Source organism: Dendropsophus ebraccatus, chromosome 9 (assembly GCF_027789765.1).
Source record: "Dendropsophus ebraccatus isolate aDenEbr1 chromosome 9, aDenEbr1.pat, whole genome shotgun sequence".
Lineage (NCBI taxonomy): Eukaryota > Metazoa > Chordata > Amphibia > Anura > Hylidae > Dendropsophus > Dendropsophus ebraccatus.
Window position 1 is genome coordinate 12,627,921 of NC_091462.1, and position 18,134 is coordinate 12,646,054.

Sequence of the window (18,134 nt, forward strand, 5' to 3'; positions counted from 1 at the left end):
GCACAGAGAAATTTGTGTGTTTTCAGCAGAATGCAGCAGCTGAGAAGGAGGAGCTGGGGGAAGGAGACTGAATAGATAATAACAAGTATGGAAGGAATTGTTAGTCTCACCATGGGCAGCTATGTTCGAGTGGAATACTGTCACGGCCGCGGCGGCTTCCCGCGTTCCGGGTCGCCGCCGCGACCGCCTCCTGTCCCATGCAGCCGCCGGGGTCCTTGTGTTGGGACCCGGCGCTGCTGCTAGTTCGGCCCTGGGGCGCCTCACCTCTCCTCCGTTCCTGTCCCGGTCTGTGCCGGCCGGCGCGCGCGTCCCCGCCTCCTAGGGCGCGCGCGCGCGCCGGCTGTCTCAGATTTAAAGGGCCAGTCCGCCCTTAATTGGTTAGTTGCACCAATCACTCCCCTATAAATCCCAGCATGCCCTGTCCCTGGTGTTGGAGCCTCTACATGCTTCCCATAGCGTTTGGCCCAGCTCCCTGTTGTTCCTGACCTTAGTCCTTGTCCCTGGTTCCTGTCCTTAGTCCTTGTCCCTATCCTTGCCCGCTGCCTTCCCATTGTTCCTGAGTCCTGTCCGCCACCTGCGAGCACGCCTTCTGTCCTCTGCCTGCGCGATCTCCTGCCTACTGCTCCTGCCACGCCTCGCCTGCCGTCACCAGTAACCAAGCCAGGGGTAGCGACCTGGGGGTCGCCTGCCGCAGCAAGTCCATCCCGCCTTGCGGCGGGCTCTGGTGAAAACCAGCGGCCCCTTAGACCCCGCTCCCTGGTGAGGTTATTGCCATCGTTGGTGACGTCCAGTGGATCCACTACTCCAGGCGTTACAAATACCCCTTTCAAAGCACAGTAGGTATAGGAAAAAGCAGCACAATTAGCTTATGGTTTCCTGCTCTGCAATAGATTTCAATTGTACCTACGTCCCATAGATGCAGATAGTTTTGAAATTGGGATTTTTTTTCATTTTTTTTTTTGTAATTTTACCTGTAAGTTATTTACTATATGATATATAAGAACCAAGAGGGGGATCCATAACTGGAGACTAGAGATACAACTGGCACGATCTAGTGAAGTGGCCATCCTGCCTAGGGGGTAACACCATGTCCTATACTATTATATGTGAGGTTGCACAATGTATTCGGCCCATATAACTACATACTGTAACTGGTGGTAGATGGAGGTTTTATTTCTAATGATAATTCGCTTAAAGGAAGCGTCACTGCTGTAGATGTCGATGGGAAGATGTCATCAGGGGGTCTCAGAGTCCTGTTGTCACTGACTATGGGACTTTCCTCTGAGGTTTTGAGCCCTGAAGAAAACAAAAGCTATAGAGGGGTATGTATGATAAATCTGGCTAAAAAAGTAGCTAATATAAACCTTACCATGATGGTGCACAGCCCCGGGCACTGACAGAACGTCCTCAGGTATTGGTGGTGCCATGGGTTGAACATTGTCTGGACCATCTAAGCTGGTGTCTGCTAAAATACAAAAACAAGTACTAGTCGCCTACACGGTATATAGTATAACATATTTTTACACGTTTTTACAAGGCCCTCGTAATCCATTACCTGACTCTTCATTCAGGCTTTGTGCCAGGCTATGACGGTAAATGAAGCTGCCACCTCCACACTGCTGGCATCTATGTGCGTGTGGCTGGAGGAATATAGCGCACTGGTGATGGAGGCTCCTGCTCTGCTCCCAAAGCCATAGCTCATAAGAGGTCTCCTGCAGCAATGGAGTGCAGAAGCGCATCACGCGGCAAGGCCATTGTTCTAATGGGTGACCGAAGGCCCACCATGGTGCCCACCCTGTAGAAGGGAAAATTCTGTTATAAAGTCCTGTGTTTTAAGTAGTGCAAATATAATAATATAGGAATGAGATTGGTAATTGCTGGTGGTGTGCTGGTTTTGACTGGTCTTAGTGATTGTTGGTGGTGCACTAACTTTGGTTGATCTTGGTGACTGTTGGTGGTTTGCTGGTTTTGGCTTGTCTTAGTGATTGTTGGTGATATTTTGGTTTTGGCTGGTCTTGGTAATTGTTGGTGGTGCACAAATTTTGATTGATCTTGGTGATGGTGGTGTGCTGGTCTTGGTGAGTGTTGGTAGTGTGTTAACTTTGGTTGGTCTTGGTGACTGTTGGTGGTGTGCTAGTTTTGGCTGGTCTTGGTGATTGTTTCTGGTGTGCTGGTTTTGACCAGTCTTGGGGATTGTTGGTGGTGTGCTGGTTTTGACCGGTCTTGGGCATTGATGGTGGTGTATTGGCTTTGGCTGGTCCTGGTAAGCGTTGGCCATGTGCCAGTGGTGGCAAGTTCAGTTTTTTGTTGGTATTGTGCTAGCTTTGGTTGGTCTTGTGAGTGTTGGCTGTACATTGGTGGTTGTTAGCAATGATAGTTGTTGGCTGTATGCAGATGGTGGCTGTTCCTGTATATCAGTGGTGAATGGTGTTAGGATTGGTCTGATGGCTGCTGGTTGAAGCTGATGGCTGTATGTTCCTGGCTGTATATTACTTTTTTCTATGTGAATAGTTAATGCCTTAACATGTTTAGTCAATTGTTTCTTTGTCATTTTAAAGCCTTAGAAGGTTGTACCTATGTATTATAATAGCTACTTTCCTTTCTCCCCCTCCTGGGGGGCTTCAGGTGGACAGTAACAAACAGGTGTATGGGCGAGGGTCTGACTCCTGTCTCGTCCATCGTTCTTGGTTGCACACTCCAAGATTCGTGACTTGACCAATGAGTTAATGGTGACACTGAACTTGCTTTGTGCTCCCTCCGGCAAGATGTGGTTGAGTAGAATAATGCTGAACTTCTGACCAATGACCGCGGCGCACTTTACCACTAACTGCTGAGCTGCTGTCATGTTATCCAGCTGAGAAAGCGCTATCCCTGTGTATGGAGAGGGAGGTGAGACCTGTGTCCTGCAGGGATACCTAAGCTATAGGAGGGTCTTACCCTTCAGTGGATATGGGAGAGGGATATTCTGTAGATTTACAGCTTCATTCAGTTTACAGGACAATATTCTGTCTTCTTCTGTCTGCTCCTGGACCATGGGCATCACCTTACGGGCGTTCATCCACCTGCTGAGTGCTACATCCAAGAAAAGTAAGTCAGATGTGATGGGTGGTAATTCAAGAGAACCAAATATGCTTGGATGGATGGAATCTGATTTCATAGTCTATAGGCGTAACTAGAAGCTCCCAGGCCCCAATATAAACTCAAGAACTGGACCCCTACCACCACCACCTACGAAGCAGCCACTTATAATACAGCTATCTTCTTATATAGTAGAAGAACCTTTGGGGCCCATTGGAAACCAGGGTTCAGGCATGACTTCCACCTCTGCACCCCTTATAGTTACTCACATCTATGAACGTGACTGTGACTCTTGGCTTGTTTCAGAAGATTTCCCATCCCATCACCATCATCTTTTTCCACCGGCTCAAGGAGCAGGATTTTGTTAGAACACAGACTTTTTAGCAGCTCATTCAGGTAATAAGGAACACCATGGCTCCGCTGTATCACGAGCCTGCAAAGGAGAAGACAAAGGGAATTTATCACAATGTCTGCTTCTCCTTTGAGGCACCGACCCTTTAGCTTCTCGAATAGTATCTATTGATTAGCTATCTTCTATGGCCGCGTCCAGCACACGTATAACTCCATGAAGACCTATGACTTACATCTGAAGTTCGCTGGGCATGCTGATGACCCCCAGGCTGTGACAGGCAATGTGTGGGATAACGGATGGATCCAGTTCTTTTAGATAAACATAGACGATGTTCGGGCTCCCAAGCATATGGGTTGCCGCTCTGCTCATCTGCTTCTCATGGCGGAAAGGGCACAATGCCATCACCAAAAAGAGGGGCACAGAATCTGTGACTTCTGAGAGGAATCCCCAGGACTCGGCATCAATATACTGGGCATCATCGATGATGCACACAACCGTCTCTTTCTCTGCGGCCTGTGGAGATAAACGACACAGACAATTCTATGGATTAGATCTGGATTGGTACGTTTCCATAACACCTTGCTGCCAATGTCTACATGTTCTTCTCTATGCCCCCCATCACCAATGCCAACAAACATGGTAGAAGGGGCTTCCTAATGCCTGAAAGTTTATGGACCACTTCCAGGGCACATTAAGTAACTTTGTAATGTTCACCAATGGAAAGAATGACACCAATAACATCAGGATCCTGAGCACATGGCGTTGATTTTGAACCTGGTGACCCAACTCCCAGCAAACGCCACTTTCAGCTGCACCCGCGACCCTAGAGCCATTCACTCTTGTAGGCCACAAGCTACTTAAGGCCTGCTGAAGAGATGCTGGGACCTTGGCACTTGCCATTTTGATGACACTGAAAGTGACCTGTAAATTAAGTTGATCCCTGACATGTGGGAACAGTGATAGGATGGATTCCTGGTCCACATGGTGACTATAAGTGTGGCTATGGACGAATACTATAAATGCGTCCTCTTATAACATACCTGCTGGAGGAGTCGGATCATCAGCTTCTCCATCTCCTTATGTTTTACATCTTGGTCCATCAGAGACACTTCCTCTGTCATAGGAAACTGGAGCACACAAAATGTATATAGACTCTCATCCTCTGTACCATAGAAGAACCCCTGAAACATGATCCCCAACAGCTCTCTCTTTAGATGAAGCTTTGACTAGATTACAAGGAAAATCAGAGCTCCTTAGAACCCTAAATTGGATAAAAAATCTCCTAATGTTTTGTGTCTACGGCTCCTTTGCAGATCTATATGTCTCCATGGTTACAGACTACAAACTCTGCGTAGTCTGATCCTGTAATTATAATTCTCTTCCATCTAACACCCTTAGTTAAAACTAACATAAATTAGGTGGGGAACGAAAAAGTAGGGAACAGATGCATAATAGTATGGCTACAGGATCTGACTACACAGGCTTTGTTTGTAGTCTGTTACCATGGAAACACAGTTATTAAAAAAAGCAGTAGACACACACAAAATAAAATTATAATTTGATAATGCTTTACATATGTCCTGTCTGCTGGGAAACATGATATAATCCTTATTGCCTCTAGTGGGTGCAAGTCTCAGTATTTCTGGTAAAAGTTTCCCTTTAAGGCTGGGATTACACATAGATTTTTGCAGTGTGACAGTCATAGTCCATGGACTTTACCTTGACCAAAAAAATATTATTGACTAAGCAGAGATTCTTCATATCTTCATTTTTCGAGATTTTGCTCAGTAAAACTTTTTCCCTCTCGGCAAATCCCTTACAAGTGTCGATACGTAGAAAGATCGCCATGAGATTCTGCATAGTGTACAGAGGCTGCCTCCTGTTCATCCTGCTCAGCTCCAGGGCAATGATCCTGAGAAGAATAGAGAGGGCGATATATATATATATATATATATATATATATATAATCTGTGATATATAAAGTATATTACATAGCTGCTATAATACATGACTTACCTGTAACCATCACTCTGTGCCAAATAATTGATTTCAGCCAAAATCTGACTTTTACCGAATCCCCGAGCGCCTTCATAGATCAGCACACGCTGACAGTCCTGCCACCTACGGTCCCTGCAGAGGGTGAACCCATTAATTGTACTTCTGAATAGGCCAATTTCCATTTCCCGACCTGTAATAGGACCATGAAGACAATGGTTAACCCTGGGGCCCTGGCTGTCACTCTCAAACACCTACTGAGAGCCCTGGTTAGTCTGTTGTTTTGCATTTTTTATTTTATTTTAGAAGGGTATTGTTAACCCTTTCCTACCTGTCCAACATATATTATCAAGCCGGTCCCTGTGCCTTTACAAGACAAGGTTTGAATAGGTGAAACTCTGTCCAGGGCTTCAAGATCCTCCAGTTGTGAAAGAAGAAGACGTTTTCTTGGTCTTTTAAATTGATGGCTTATTAATCACTATCAGGTCAGTGGGTTTGGAATCCCAGTACCCTCAGCCTCTTCACTGCTTACCAGACACAGCCCTGTACATTTAGTAGCAGCTAAAGGCCCTATTCCACGGAACGATTATCGTCCGTATTCGGCCGATATCGGCCGCTACGGACGATAATCGTCCCGTGGAATAGAGTGCAGCGATCAGCCGACATCGTTCATGTCGGCTGATAGTTGCAGTTGCTTGTTTTTTAACATGTTGAAAAACAAGCGACTGATATAGCAGTGATCTGCTGCTGTCGCTCAGTTGAATAGGAGCATCGGCAGCAGACGCTGCTGTATCCTATGGGCTGCCCGGACGATCAGCGATCACCCGGGCAGCCCCCCCGCAGCTCCCCGCCGCCCCCTCCCGCACTCACCCGCTCGCTGCAGCCGCGTTGAATAGCGGCGGCAGCGAGCGGGGAACGAGGAGCAAACGAGCGCTGAGAGCGCTCGTTTGCTCCTCTAAACGACCCGTGTAATAGGCCCTTTAATCTAGTATTGCAGCTTTTCCCATTCCCATTGCCATGAATGCAATATCAGGTACAGCAGCTACAGAAGCTATGCCTGGTAGGAAGTGAAGAGGCTGTGAGCCCCACAATCTGATATATTGATATATCGTCAATACAAATGGAATTTATCTAAAGTCTTACCCAGTAGGGGGCGCTTTTCATCTCTTTGTGTCTTCATGTAAGCTTTTCCTATTGTTCTGTTCCCATGGTAAAAGAAAATTCAAATTGGTTAGATGGGTAAAATTAGTGTCGGACTGTGGTATCTGGGGCCCACCAGAGGAAATGATCCTGGGGGCCCACCAATGAAGAACCAGTGAGAAACAACATGTCAGTCAGTGGTAGTGCAGGTTCTAAAGCTGGGGGCCCACCGGAGGATCCACTGGTCCTCTGGTGGGCCAGTCCAACTCTGGGTAAAATACAGGTCCCCTACTGTAATATGGTGTATAGTATATGGCATTAGACAGTGCAGAAATTTTACATTTAGGCTAGATCTACATGTCTTCATGTGGGTTATGTGGCCAAAGATTGCTGTGTCTTCTTGAATCCTGTTGCTCTGTCGCTATTGGAAGTAAATGGGGTTGTACTGCTAGACTGCAACAAGTTATTCATCCTGGACTGGCAATAGTCAGGTTACGGCCTCAGTTAGATTAGCTATAGTGGCGCACAAGTCACAGAATGCAGCCGTATTCTGGGCTGATTGATTACATAATATATTGTTATAGGGGTTGGAGCTTCATTTTACTGATAGATAGCTCCAAATCCCCTCATAGACATTAGGATGAATTTTGTCTGATTATAGCCACCTCTAGATGGCGCTCACCCATACAGGGCTATGGGAATCATGGAAAATAGGTCATTCAAAGTCCTTTTACTGACAGGCAGAAAACCTTAATATAACACACGTCCAAATATAATGTGGTGAACATAATGTAACTCACGTTTCTTTCTTGCTTCCCAGATATTGGTACAGGGTCCCCGGATTTATCACCCCTTTCATTTCTTTGGGTGGGAGTTCACTGAACAAATACGCCGGAAGCTTGGAATCCTGGTAGGTTTCCTGATCACATGACACCAATCCGGGGTAATGCATCATCATGCGGGCCGCTAGGTTCACCTTCCTCCCAAAGACTGAACAATAATAGACAAGACATAACAAGGCTCTCATCATCATTCCAGCTTCACTTTTATGGTTACTATAAATTTGTAGCAAACTTCTCATTGAACTTTAAAAAAAGTTAATGTACGATTGAGCTCCGGCCCCACCTTACCTGTGTATTCATGGCGGGCTGCATGGCCAACCACCCCGCAGTAGATTGGACCACTGGTGACACCGATGGAGGCAAAACTGTAACAGAGAACAATTTATAGAACTACGCCAAACATATGTGTGTACTCTTTGTTGTGGGTTGTATAGATTGTTGTCTTTTTTTTAAAGGTATTAAATTGGACTTAATCCCTGGATAGTTCAGTGGATTTGTGGTTGGCTGAAGGAGAGATATCAGAGGGTTGTTGTTAATGGTGTATATTCCGAGCAGAGACTGGTTACATGTGGTGTGCCACAAGGGTCTGTTCTGGGTCCTGTTCTTTTTAATATGTTTGTAAGTGACATAGGAGAAGGGTTGGTAGGTAAAGTTTGTCTGTTTGCTGACTACACAAAAGTGTGCAATAGGGTGGATATTCCTGGAGGTGTCAGTAATATGGAAAATGATTTAGCTTTGCTAGATAAGTGGTCCAAACAGTGGAAATTGAAGTTCAACGTTTCCAAATGTAAAATAATGCACTTGGGGTGGAGGAATCCTCTATCCGAGTATCATATCGGCAGTACTGTGTTGGAAAAGACTTCAGAAGAGAAGGATTTAGGGGTAATTATTTCTGACAGCCTTAAAATGAGTCACCAGTGCAACCAGGCGGTGGGGAAAGCAAATTGTATGCTGGGGTGTGTGTATATATATATATATATATATATAATGGTATGCTGGGGTGTATAGCTAGAGGTATAACCAGTAGGGAGCGGGAGATTGTGATCCCGCTGTATAGAGCTCTGGTGAGGCCACATCTGGAATACTCTGTCCAGTTCTGGAGACCTCATCTAAAAAAGGTGGTGGAGGGTGTGAGGCATGAACCATATCAGGAAAGACTTAAGGATTTGAATCTGTGTAGTCTGAAGGAAAGAAGGGAAAGGGGAGACATGATTGAAACCTTTAAGTATGTTAAAGGACTAAATAAGGTCCAAGAGGAGAGTGTTTTTATTAAAAAAAACTGAGCTCAAGAACAAGAGGACACAGTGAGAGGTTAGTTGGGGGAAAGATCAGAAGCAATGTGAGAAAATATTATTTTACAGAAAGAGTAGTAGATACCTGGAACAAACTTCCAGCAGAGGTGGTTGGTAAATCTACAATAACAGAATTTAAACCCGCCTGGGATAAACATATAGGTATCCTATGATAATAAGAAAGAGAATCCTAAAAGGGCAGACTAGATGGACCCAGTGGTCTTTTTCTGCCGACAATCTTCTATGTTTCTATGTCTTGTGATGAAGTAAGGTAATGGGTTGTATAGATTCCTCGATTCTTTTGTATCTTCTCAGCAGTTGTAGGTATTGAGGTGTCGGGTTGGGAGCGGGCCCTGGACGGTGGCTCCACTACTAACAACTCAGCATGCGGTGAGTAATCCAAAAGGTTTCCACAGAGTAGCAGTGACGTCACTCTAGTAGTTACGGTAGCTCATGCAGGTCAAATATCTTACATGTTTCAGCGATCAATGGTCGCCCTCGTCAGAGATGGTTTTGGCCCTGGTGCAGGTCTCCTTATATCACCCTCCCTCCTCTTTACCTCTGCAGTGATGTTGGGGAGGTAAAGAGGTAAAGAGGAAGTAGATTCAGAAGAATCGAGGAATTTATACAGCCCACAACCTTACTACATCATAAGACTACCAGGTATTCAGCAGTATAGATATATAGACATATATTGCAGAGGATACTTACAACTGCTTGAACGGACCATTGTTACAATAGTTACTGAGTACTACTTACTCGCCAGAAGAACACTAGCAAAGTGAATGTTTTTACACAGTAGACTCTATGGGGGAGATTTATCAAACATGGTTTAAAGTGAAACGGGCTCAGTTGCCCCCTAGCAACCAATCAGATTCCACTTTTTATTCTTCTCAGACTCTTTGGAAAATGTAAGGTGGAATCTGATTGGTTGCTTGGGGCGACTGAGCCAGTTTCACTTTACACCATGTTTGATAAATCCCCCTATAACTATACATTTAAAAGGGAACCTGTCACCACACAGAGCCCGGGCACAGAGCCCGCCCGACCCCCTGTTGCAACCCTTTGGATACTTACCCCTTCAGGCGAGTCCCGCTCCTGGAGCAGGTCCTGGGACAAAGATATCAGCGCCCAAAGCCGTGCGCGCGCTGCAGAGATGTGTCCAATGCCCATACGACGGCTCCAGTCATTCTCTATGGGCATCGGACTCATCTCAGGTAATTTGCATACAGCGCCCGCACAGCTTCAGGTGCTGATATCTTCGTCCCGGGACCGGCTCCAGGAGCGGGACTCGCCGGAAAGGGTAAGTATCCGGGGGTTGCAGCGGAGGGGGGGGGGGGGGGGGTTAGGGGGGGGGCGGGCGGGCTCTGTGCCCGCGTCTTCGGTGACAGGTTCCCTTTAAGGGAAGCCAGGGAAATGTACTTTAGATAAGATACATTGTAATAACATCCTTATAGCACTGTATCTTTCAGAAAACTATTTTTGATCATTCAAGCATACACTGTAGCGCTATAAGTGTACACACATATTTTTGGCATATTTTAACTTTAAGAAGGGATCACGGAATCCCTTGCTACACTTCAGCAGCATAACAGTTGGCTTTTTTCTAAGTACAGCGCCGTGTACATGATTGTTTTTTAAAATAACTTAAAAAATAAAAACAACAACAATATATCTATAAATTTATAGAAGTAATCTGTGGGGAACTGTGGGGCGCCGATCCAGCAATGTGTGGTTAACCACTTCTGCACCAATTTCCCTTCTTTGTCAGTATATGCGGATATGAAAGCTATGAAGTTTCTTCTTTATTTGTTAATTAAAATACTTTTCTATTCGGATGTTTCTACATAATTATATAGGGAATCTTATTATTATTTTTCTTTTTTACACATAGTACCTTCCATAAAATTTTAAAAAAGCCTTTTGGGGGCCATTACTTTTTCTAATTTCCCTTGTAATTGGGGCTCATATGTAAAAGTACAGTCTCTTAATACTCAGAACCAAGCTGATCTGTAAGACCCAGTAGCTTCTTCAGTTACCCGGCACCCAGCGATTACGTGATCGACAGAAAAAGCAAGCATATTAGTTTAGGTTATGACTACCTGTTGCACTGTGTATACAGCCATAGGGAACAAACCATCTCTGCTGTGTCTGGATAGTTTGGCTGTCACATACCGACAGCTCTCCTCTCCTGCAGCTGCATAATTTCTGTCTCACTGTCGACTCTAGAAACATCCCTGCCCACCGGCCGTACTAACCAACCAACATAGAGTTTCCTCTGTGAACCCCAGAAGTAAAAAAAAAAAATCCACATAATTACAATTCTAATTGTACAATATTTTAATTACAAGTGTGTCAACCTAATAGCCTGTGCTCTGCAATGTTGAACTATGTGTCTCCATGGTAACAGACTACAAACAAATCCTGTGTAGTCTGATCCTGCAGTCACGTGTCACTCCAAGCCGTCTTAACCCTTGTTAAACTAAACAGGTTGTTTGCACTCTGTATCTATGGAGACACATAGTTCTGCATAGGTGTGTAATTTATTTATGTTTTTTTTAATTGATAAAGTATTGGTATCCTTAGCTCTTCCTTTCACCTGATGGCTGCAATGCTCTCTGAGCAGAGGCTATGTATGTTGAAGGCGCTGTGTAGGGCATGTGCGGCCTCATCCTCCTGTTTATCACCTGGGAGCCCAAATATACACAGAAAAGTGCAACCCTGGAAGGCAGAGAAAGTATGGCTGATATATAGCTCAGTATACTGTATATGAAGGAGTGCAGTATATAACAAGGCTACTCTGTAATATATGTATGGGTTGTATCCACCAGGTGTTTCCTTCGCTATCACTCACCTTGTCAAATGCAAAGATCTTGTTAATTCTGCCTCGATAGTAAGTGATCTGCTGGAGGATGCCCATGGTGGCATCTTGTATGGCTTTACATAGTAGCTCAATAGGAGCACTCTCATGGAACTGCAAGTTCAGGAACAAGACAGTCACCGGCCTCATCTCCGAGAGATACTCCAAGGGTTGGTCATCATCCAGCTAGTGGGCGATCAGGAACTGGATCAGTAACAAGTATGGACCATCATAAAGCTCTGACATATCTGACAGGCCTACCTTCCGCAGCACAGTTTCCATGACGTACTTCCTCAGGTTATGCTCTAGGGTAGGATCAGGGGATAGAAGTGATGCTTTCCTTATGCTTTCTATGAACAGAAAGAGTCGTTGAGTAGCATTATATGGACATTTCTATAGACAAGGACATAGATGAACGTGTCAGTCATGATCCTGCAGTCCTGTATGACTCCTCTTGTACTGTCTTTAGGTTATCAATGGGACAAAGAAACACCTGACTCTAGGCTCAGACTACACAGGATCTGTTTGCAGTCTGTAACCATGGAGACATTTATCAAACAGGTGTAAAGTAGAATTGGCTCAGTTGCCCCCGGCAACCTAACAGATTCCACCTTTCATTTTTCAAAGACTCTTTGGAAAATGAAAGGTGGAATCTGATTGGTTGCTAGGGGCAACTGAGCCCGTTTTACTTTACACCATGTTTGATAAATCTCCCCCATAGTTCTTAGTAAGGAGCTGTATTCACAAAATGATAGGAGATTTTTAATTGTGTCATGGATTTATTTAGTTTTTTAAATACCTTCCAGCAATATAAATATTCTTTGCAGACATATATCACGTGATGCATTTACCATGTGCATTAGGCTCATGCTCAAGATGGCTGCCATAGTCTTGTAGGTGGGCCTCTAGATCAAAGCTGGTCTTCCTCTTTATGTAAAGCAACTACAGAAATACAAGATACATACAAAATCTAATGATAAATGTGAGCGCTCATCGGGACTGAAAATCCTTTGATGCAATCGCAAAATAATCCAACATGGTCATTACCTCCATAAAAACACATTTACATCTATATATTTTTTTTTAAGTGAAACCACCAAAAACTCCTCTAAGAATTTCACTCACCCAGACGTCCTCTCTACCAGGACTAACCTTTACGGCACGCTCGTTCAGGATTCTCTCGGTCACTATGTTGTTTCGGTCACACAGATCCCAGGCGTTGGGTGAGAGAATAATGGAACTGGCTTTAGCCAAACCTTCCGCTAAGCGCACGTCGTCCACAGCCCGGCCCACCACAACAAAGAACTCCTGTGTCCTGTTCCTCACCACAATCTGTGATAGTCGTCCTGCAGAGATGGCTACAAAAGAAGGAACAAGAACTTTTTTGTTTCCTTAAAATTCTGTAAATTTTCTTGGTACCAGCTGTACAACAACAATAGGCCACCATCTTGGTAATAGGTCTCATGTAGACCTCTGGGGATCACCGATTCAACATTTTCTACAATGTCAAGCTGGTCTTACCAATCTTGACCCTCAACTCCACCCCTACTGGAGTGTCTCTTATGGCGCAGGTCTCCTGGATGTTCATGCTGCACTGCACTGCCAGGGTGATGACTTCGCTCAGCTGATCGCGCCGGACCTTCCAGAGGGCTAGCAGGGCGTCTCCTAGGAGGAAGGATATACCCAGTATAGCGGTAAGGGAGCAAAAATGGTAAATATGCCGCTGTGGTCTACCCTTCAGGATTAAGACTGTAACAAAAGTTTTGCAAACAGATCAGTGTCAACTATCCCAACTAACGGATGAAAAGCATGGAATAAATGGCTATCACATGAAAATTGTTTGAAAATCAAGGACACAACAAATATTAGTTTGACTCTTTGCTGTAGGCTGAAGTGGACAAATTGTTCAAGGCTCGACTTCTGGTGCCCCTGGTGGATCAGCTGAAGGAGCATTGTGTGTCCCCTTTGTTTACAAAGATACAGTGCCATACATTTGGTGGTGGCTGTGCCTGGTACTGCAGCTTGGTCCCTTTTAAAAAGGGTTATACCAATATTAAAGCCCAGCCTCCAACCACTGGGACCCCCAACAATCTGAGGACCATGGTTCTCCATTCCCTTGTATGAATGGAGTGGAACTTAAGCATGCACATTGCCTTTCCATTTATATGCTATGGGCATGCCAAACTCTCACATAGAGAGTGAAAGAAGACACAGTGTCCATGTTTGACTGATTCATGAAGGGGGTCAATGATTTTCTGTTCTTATGATGAGGGGAGGGGGGGGCAGTGGTAAAACCAATACTGGTTAGATACTTATTACCCATCCAGGGTGAGAAGTTTTAATCTTTGGATATCCACTTTAAAGCTGCCCTTACACCTTATACTAAAGTCAAACATATCTGCTTTGCCCGACAGTATAAGGTGTATGGCGGCCTCCTAACTCTCCACAGATGAAGTTGCTAAAGATAGGGGTCGGGCATGTTGGACTTTTGCTGCCTGAACCCTTTTGTTTTCTGAGAAATAAGCCAGTGCCAGTGTACTTTGGCTGCAGCGTACCCTTCCCCATCCCATAGGGGACACATGAACGTTTGCCCGTGCCCAATGTCCATGAGTACGGGTAGGACAGGAGAGAGAAGCGGTGACAAAATGATAATTCGAGAATTATTGAAGATGTATTACATGAATGTGAGCTGCAGTACCATGCACGGGCACAGCTGTATGTATAGCAGAGAGGCTGGTAGAGGACCTCTTTTTTTTGCTTTTCATCACATTAGAATATTTAATACCTGCAAAATTGAGGATGTCACCTCCGGCCACCAGGACATCTGTGGAAAGAACACACAGTATTGAGGCTTATGCAATGGAAAGCAATGAAAGCATAGTAGGCAATAAACCATAGTATGTATCATGGGCCGGAGCCCACACCTAGTATGTCTATTATATGTGAAGACACAGGAGTCACCGATACAGGAGGAAGCTCCCTTTATAATAAAAGTACTCACGGTCTACAATATCGCCCATGTAACTATTCAGGGTCCTGGTCAGCTCGTCCGCACCATTCCCCTTCTTATTGGCGCTGCTGAATTTTTCTGTCAAAGCTGTAAAACCTAGAAGAAGTAAGACTGGTCAGTGACAACCACAACATCAAGAGGAAGATGTTGCAACAATGTATCTAAGCCTGTGTGATACTGCATGCTGAATTTGTCTTCTTGAGATACCATACTGCTGAGCAAGTATATCTTAGCTGTCATGTCTGACAAGTCAAACTTTTGTGTGTGATACAGTATGCTGAGCTGTGTATCTAAGCCTGTCATGTTTAGTACAATCTGCTGAGCTGGGTATCAAAGCTTATCATGTGTCATGTTGTCGGCTGAGTTAATGTAGCTAAGCTATTCATATGTGATACTCCGCTGAACCAATGTGCGTGCATGATAATGTTTGCTGAGCTGTGACGCTATTTGCTGGGCTGATATATGTAAGCCTTTCATGTGTGATACTGTTTGCTGAGCTGCGTATCTAAGTCTGTCATGTGTGATACTGTCTTTGGAGCTGGGTACAAAAGCTTATCATGTGTACCAGAGTATCTAAGACTATCCTAGAGGATGCTGTCTGCTGAGCGGATGTATCTCAGCCCACTGTGAGTGATACGGTGCTCCTGAGGTAGAATATATAACCCTATTGTGTGGCATTGTTTGTTGAGAGGTGTATCTAATCCTTATCATGTGGAATATGGTCTATGAACTGGTGTATCTAAGCTTACAGTATGTGATACTATCTGCTGAGCCAATGTATCTATGACTGATCATGTGGTGATATATCTCATCTTCAAGGGTTTATTACTGTTTGCTGAGCCAGTGTATCTAAACCTTTCATGTGCCGTGAATGTAAGTATCTTGTGTGATACTGTCACTGGAGGTGTATCTAATTCTATTTTGTGTGATACTGTTACTGGAGGTGTATCTAATTCTCTTTTGTGTGATACTGTCACTGGAGGTGTATCTAATTCTATTTTGTGTGATACTGTCACTGGAGGTGTATCTAATTCTCTTTTGTGTGATACTGTCACTGGAGGTGTATCTAATTCTATTTTGTGTGATACTGTCACTGGAGGTGTATCTAATTCTATTTTGTGTGATACTGTCACTGGAGGTGTATCTAATTCTCTTTTGTGTGATACTCTCTTGCTTATTTCATGAGTAAAACAGGTTTATGGGTTTAATCTAATCCTATCCTATCTATTACTATAGGTTAAGCTTATGTATCTAAGCCTATCATTCGCTTGTGTAGCTAATCTTGTGTGATACAGTCTCTGTATCTACTCATGCTACCTGAGATATCGGCAAATAGTAAGACTCCATTGAAAGTCTGAATACATGGCGTTTTATTCATTAGATTTCCATATATCACAAGATCTGGCACGTGGGCCGTCACTTTGCTAAGCGTATTTAGGACTCTCCTCTCCGCCATTTTTATCCAGGTAAATGAGGAGTGGAGTCCTGTTCCTATAGCAACAACAGGCAACTGACTACAGTGCTGTGTGCAGGTGATTAGCCGCCATCTTTACTAAGGGCAATGTATTGCTATGGAGTATGGAAGGGATGGGGAACCTTTAGCCTTCCAGCAGTTGTAAAACTACAAATCCCATCATGCCTGGACAGCTAAGTGCAGAATAAAAGGCTGCATTTGTTTGTGTGGCGCTATTTTAAAGGGGCACTATCAGCAGGTTAGATGAATCTAACCTGCAGATATCGCCCTATTGTGCACGGGGTGATGAGGATGAAGATATGTCTCTTACCTTTGTTCTTGGCGCCGTTCCTGTGCAGTTTTAATGTAATCCTCTGTCCGGTAAGGCCGGTTGGAGGACTGTCCACCCTCAGAGAGCCAATCTGCCCCTGTCTGCCCCGCTCCAATCATAAACACTAGAAGGGGGTGCTGTAGGCGGATTGGCGCTCTGGAGGTGGGCAGTGCTCCAAGGGGCCTTACCAAACACAGGATTACATTAAAACTGCCCAGGAACGGCGCCAAGGATGAAGGCAAGAGACATATCTTCATCCTCAGCGCCCCGTGATTCACCTAACCTGCTGAAAATTCCCTTAAAGCGTCACTGTTGTTAAATTTTTTTAGAAATCAATAGTACAGGAGATTTTAAGAAATGTTGTCATTGGGTTTATTAGCCGAAAAATGAATTTTTATCATGAAAAAGCAGTTTGAAGCTCTCCCCCCTGTCTTCATTGTTCTCCTATGGAGAGAGGGAAATGAGACACCAAAACAGGACAACAAAGAGTTAATTTAAAGCTACATCACCGGGCTCTCTCCTCTGATGTTACCACAGACCTCTCTGACCTCTGAATAGCACTCTGAATAGCTACCCCATGTTGTAATCCTTTGTTCTCTGCTGCTGACATTTCTCCTCAGTCTCTCCTCCCCCTCCCCTCTCCATAGCACAGACAGGATCCGTCTGATTGAGATTTCCTGATTCTGAGTAGTGGATGACAGAAAGGAGAGGAGGGGGGGCCTGGGAAAAGGCTTTTTAAATGCAGATAATGGCATATTTGCCTAATAAACCCAATTACAAAGTTTCTTAAAATCGCCTGAACTATTGATTTCTGCAAAAAACTTTTTAACGACAGGGACTACATAATAAATAAATAAATAAAATAACGTATGCTAAAAAAAAAAAAAGGAGCGCAACCAAAACATTGCCTTTCCCGGTGTGAATAAATGTCACAATTTTCAAGTTGAGAGATCCTTAAATATATGGAAAAAAACACCTTTTGCTAGCCTCAGGCCTCCTGCCCACATTTGTATTTGGTGCCTTAAAGGGGAAGTCCGGCAATTTTTTTTTATTAAAGTATTGTATTGCCCCCAAAAGTTATACAAATCCCCAATATACACTTATTATGGGAAATGCTTATAAAGTGCTTTTTTCCCTGCACTTACTACTGCATCAAGGCTTCACTTCCTGAATAACATGGTGATGTCACTTCCTGGATAACATGGTGATGTCACTTCCTGGATAACATGGTGATGTCACTTCCTGGATAACATGGTGATGTCCCTTCCTGGATAACATGGTGATGTCACTTCCTGGATAACACGGTGATGTCACTTCCTGGATAACACGGTGATGTCACTTCCTGGATAACATGGTGATGTCACTTCCTGGATAACATGGTGATGTCCCTTCCTGGATAACATGGTGATGTCACTTCCGGGATAACATGGTGATGTCACTTCCTGGATAACATGGTGATGTCACTTCCTGGATAACATGGTGATGTCACTTCCGGGATAACATGGTGATGTCACGACCCGACTCCCAGAGCTGTGCAGGCTGTGGCTGCTGGAGAGGGTGATGGCAGAGGGATGCTCAGTGTCCCCCTGCCATTAAAGGAGTGACTTCTCCTTTAAAGCCCAGATGGCCGCCTGCAATCACTGACCATGCAAAAGTCTATAGAGCTCATCGGGCCTGTATAGGCGCAGGTCGCATTCTTCTTTGTGGTGCAGGTTCTGGGCGGATGCATGGATTGTGGCATTCACAGTCATGTGCATTGGCCCATAGACTAGAATGAGTCT

General features: G+C 44.5%; 1 protein-coding gene across 1 annotated transcript in view; it reads right to left on the reverse strand.

The window, feature by feature from the left end:
* Positions 1-16,025, reverse strand: part of ADCY10 (adenylate cyclase 10) — a 29,498-nt gene extending 13,473 nt beyond the window's left edge. Inside the window, exons 1-22 of the mRNA XM_069984846.1 lie at positions 15,887-16,025; positions 14,561-14,665; positions 14,345-14,383; positions 13,081-13,224; positions 12,712-12,917; positions 12,411-12,501; positions 11,821-11,909; positions 11,554-11,745; positions 11,299-11,420; positions 7,696-7,772; positions 7,366-7,555; positions 6,569-6,624; positions 5,447-5,618; positions 5,150-5,342; positions 4,471-4,557; positions 3,663-3,943; positions 3,348-3,511; positions 2,938-3,072; positions 2,595-2,871; positions 1,556-1,812; positions 1,370-1,465; positions 1,147-1,296 (exon numbers count right to left, since the gene is read on the reverse strand). Of these exons, the coding sequence (XP_069840947.1) occupies positions 1,147-1,296; positions 1,370-1,465; positions 1,556-1,812; positions 2,595-2,871; positions 2,938-3,072; positions 3,348-3,511; positions 3,663-3,943; positions 4,471-4,557; positions 5,150-5,342; positions 5,447-5,618; positions 6,569-6,624; positions 7,366-7,555; positions 7,696-7,772; positions 11,299-11,420; positions 11,554-11,745; positions 11,821-11,909; positions 12,411-12,501; positions 12,712-12,917; positions 13,081-13,224; positions 14,345-14,383; positions 14,561-14,665; positions 15,887-16,025 (3,262 nt within the window). The remainder of the gene's footprint in view (positions 1-1,146; positions 1,297-1,369; positions 1,466-1,555; positions 1,813-2,594; positions 2,872-2,937; positions 3,073-3,347; positions 3,512-3,662; positions 3,944-4,470; positions 4,558-5,149; positions 5,343-5,446; positions 5,619-6,568; positions 6,625-7,365; positions 7,556-7,695; positions 7,773-11,298; positions 11,421-11,553; positions 11,746-11,820; positions 11,910-12,410; positions 12,502-12,711; positions 12,918-13,080; positions 13,225-14,344; positions 14,384-14,560; positions 14,666-15,886) is intronic.
* Between the last annotated feature and the right edge of the window lie 2,109 nt (positions 16,026-18,134).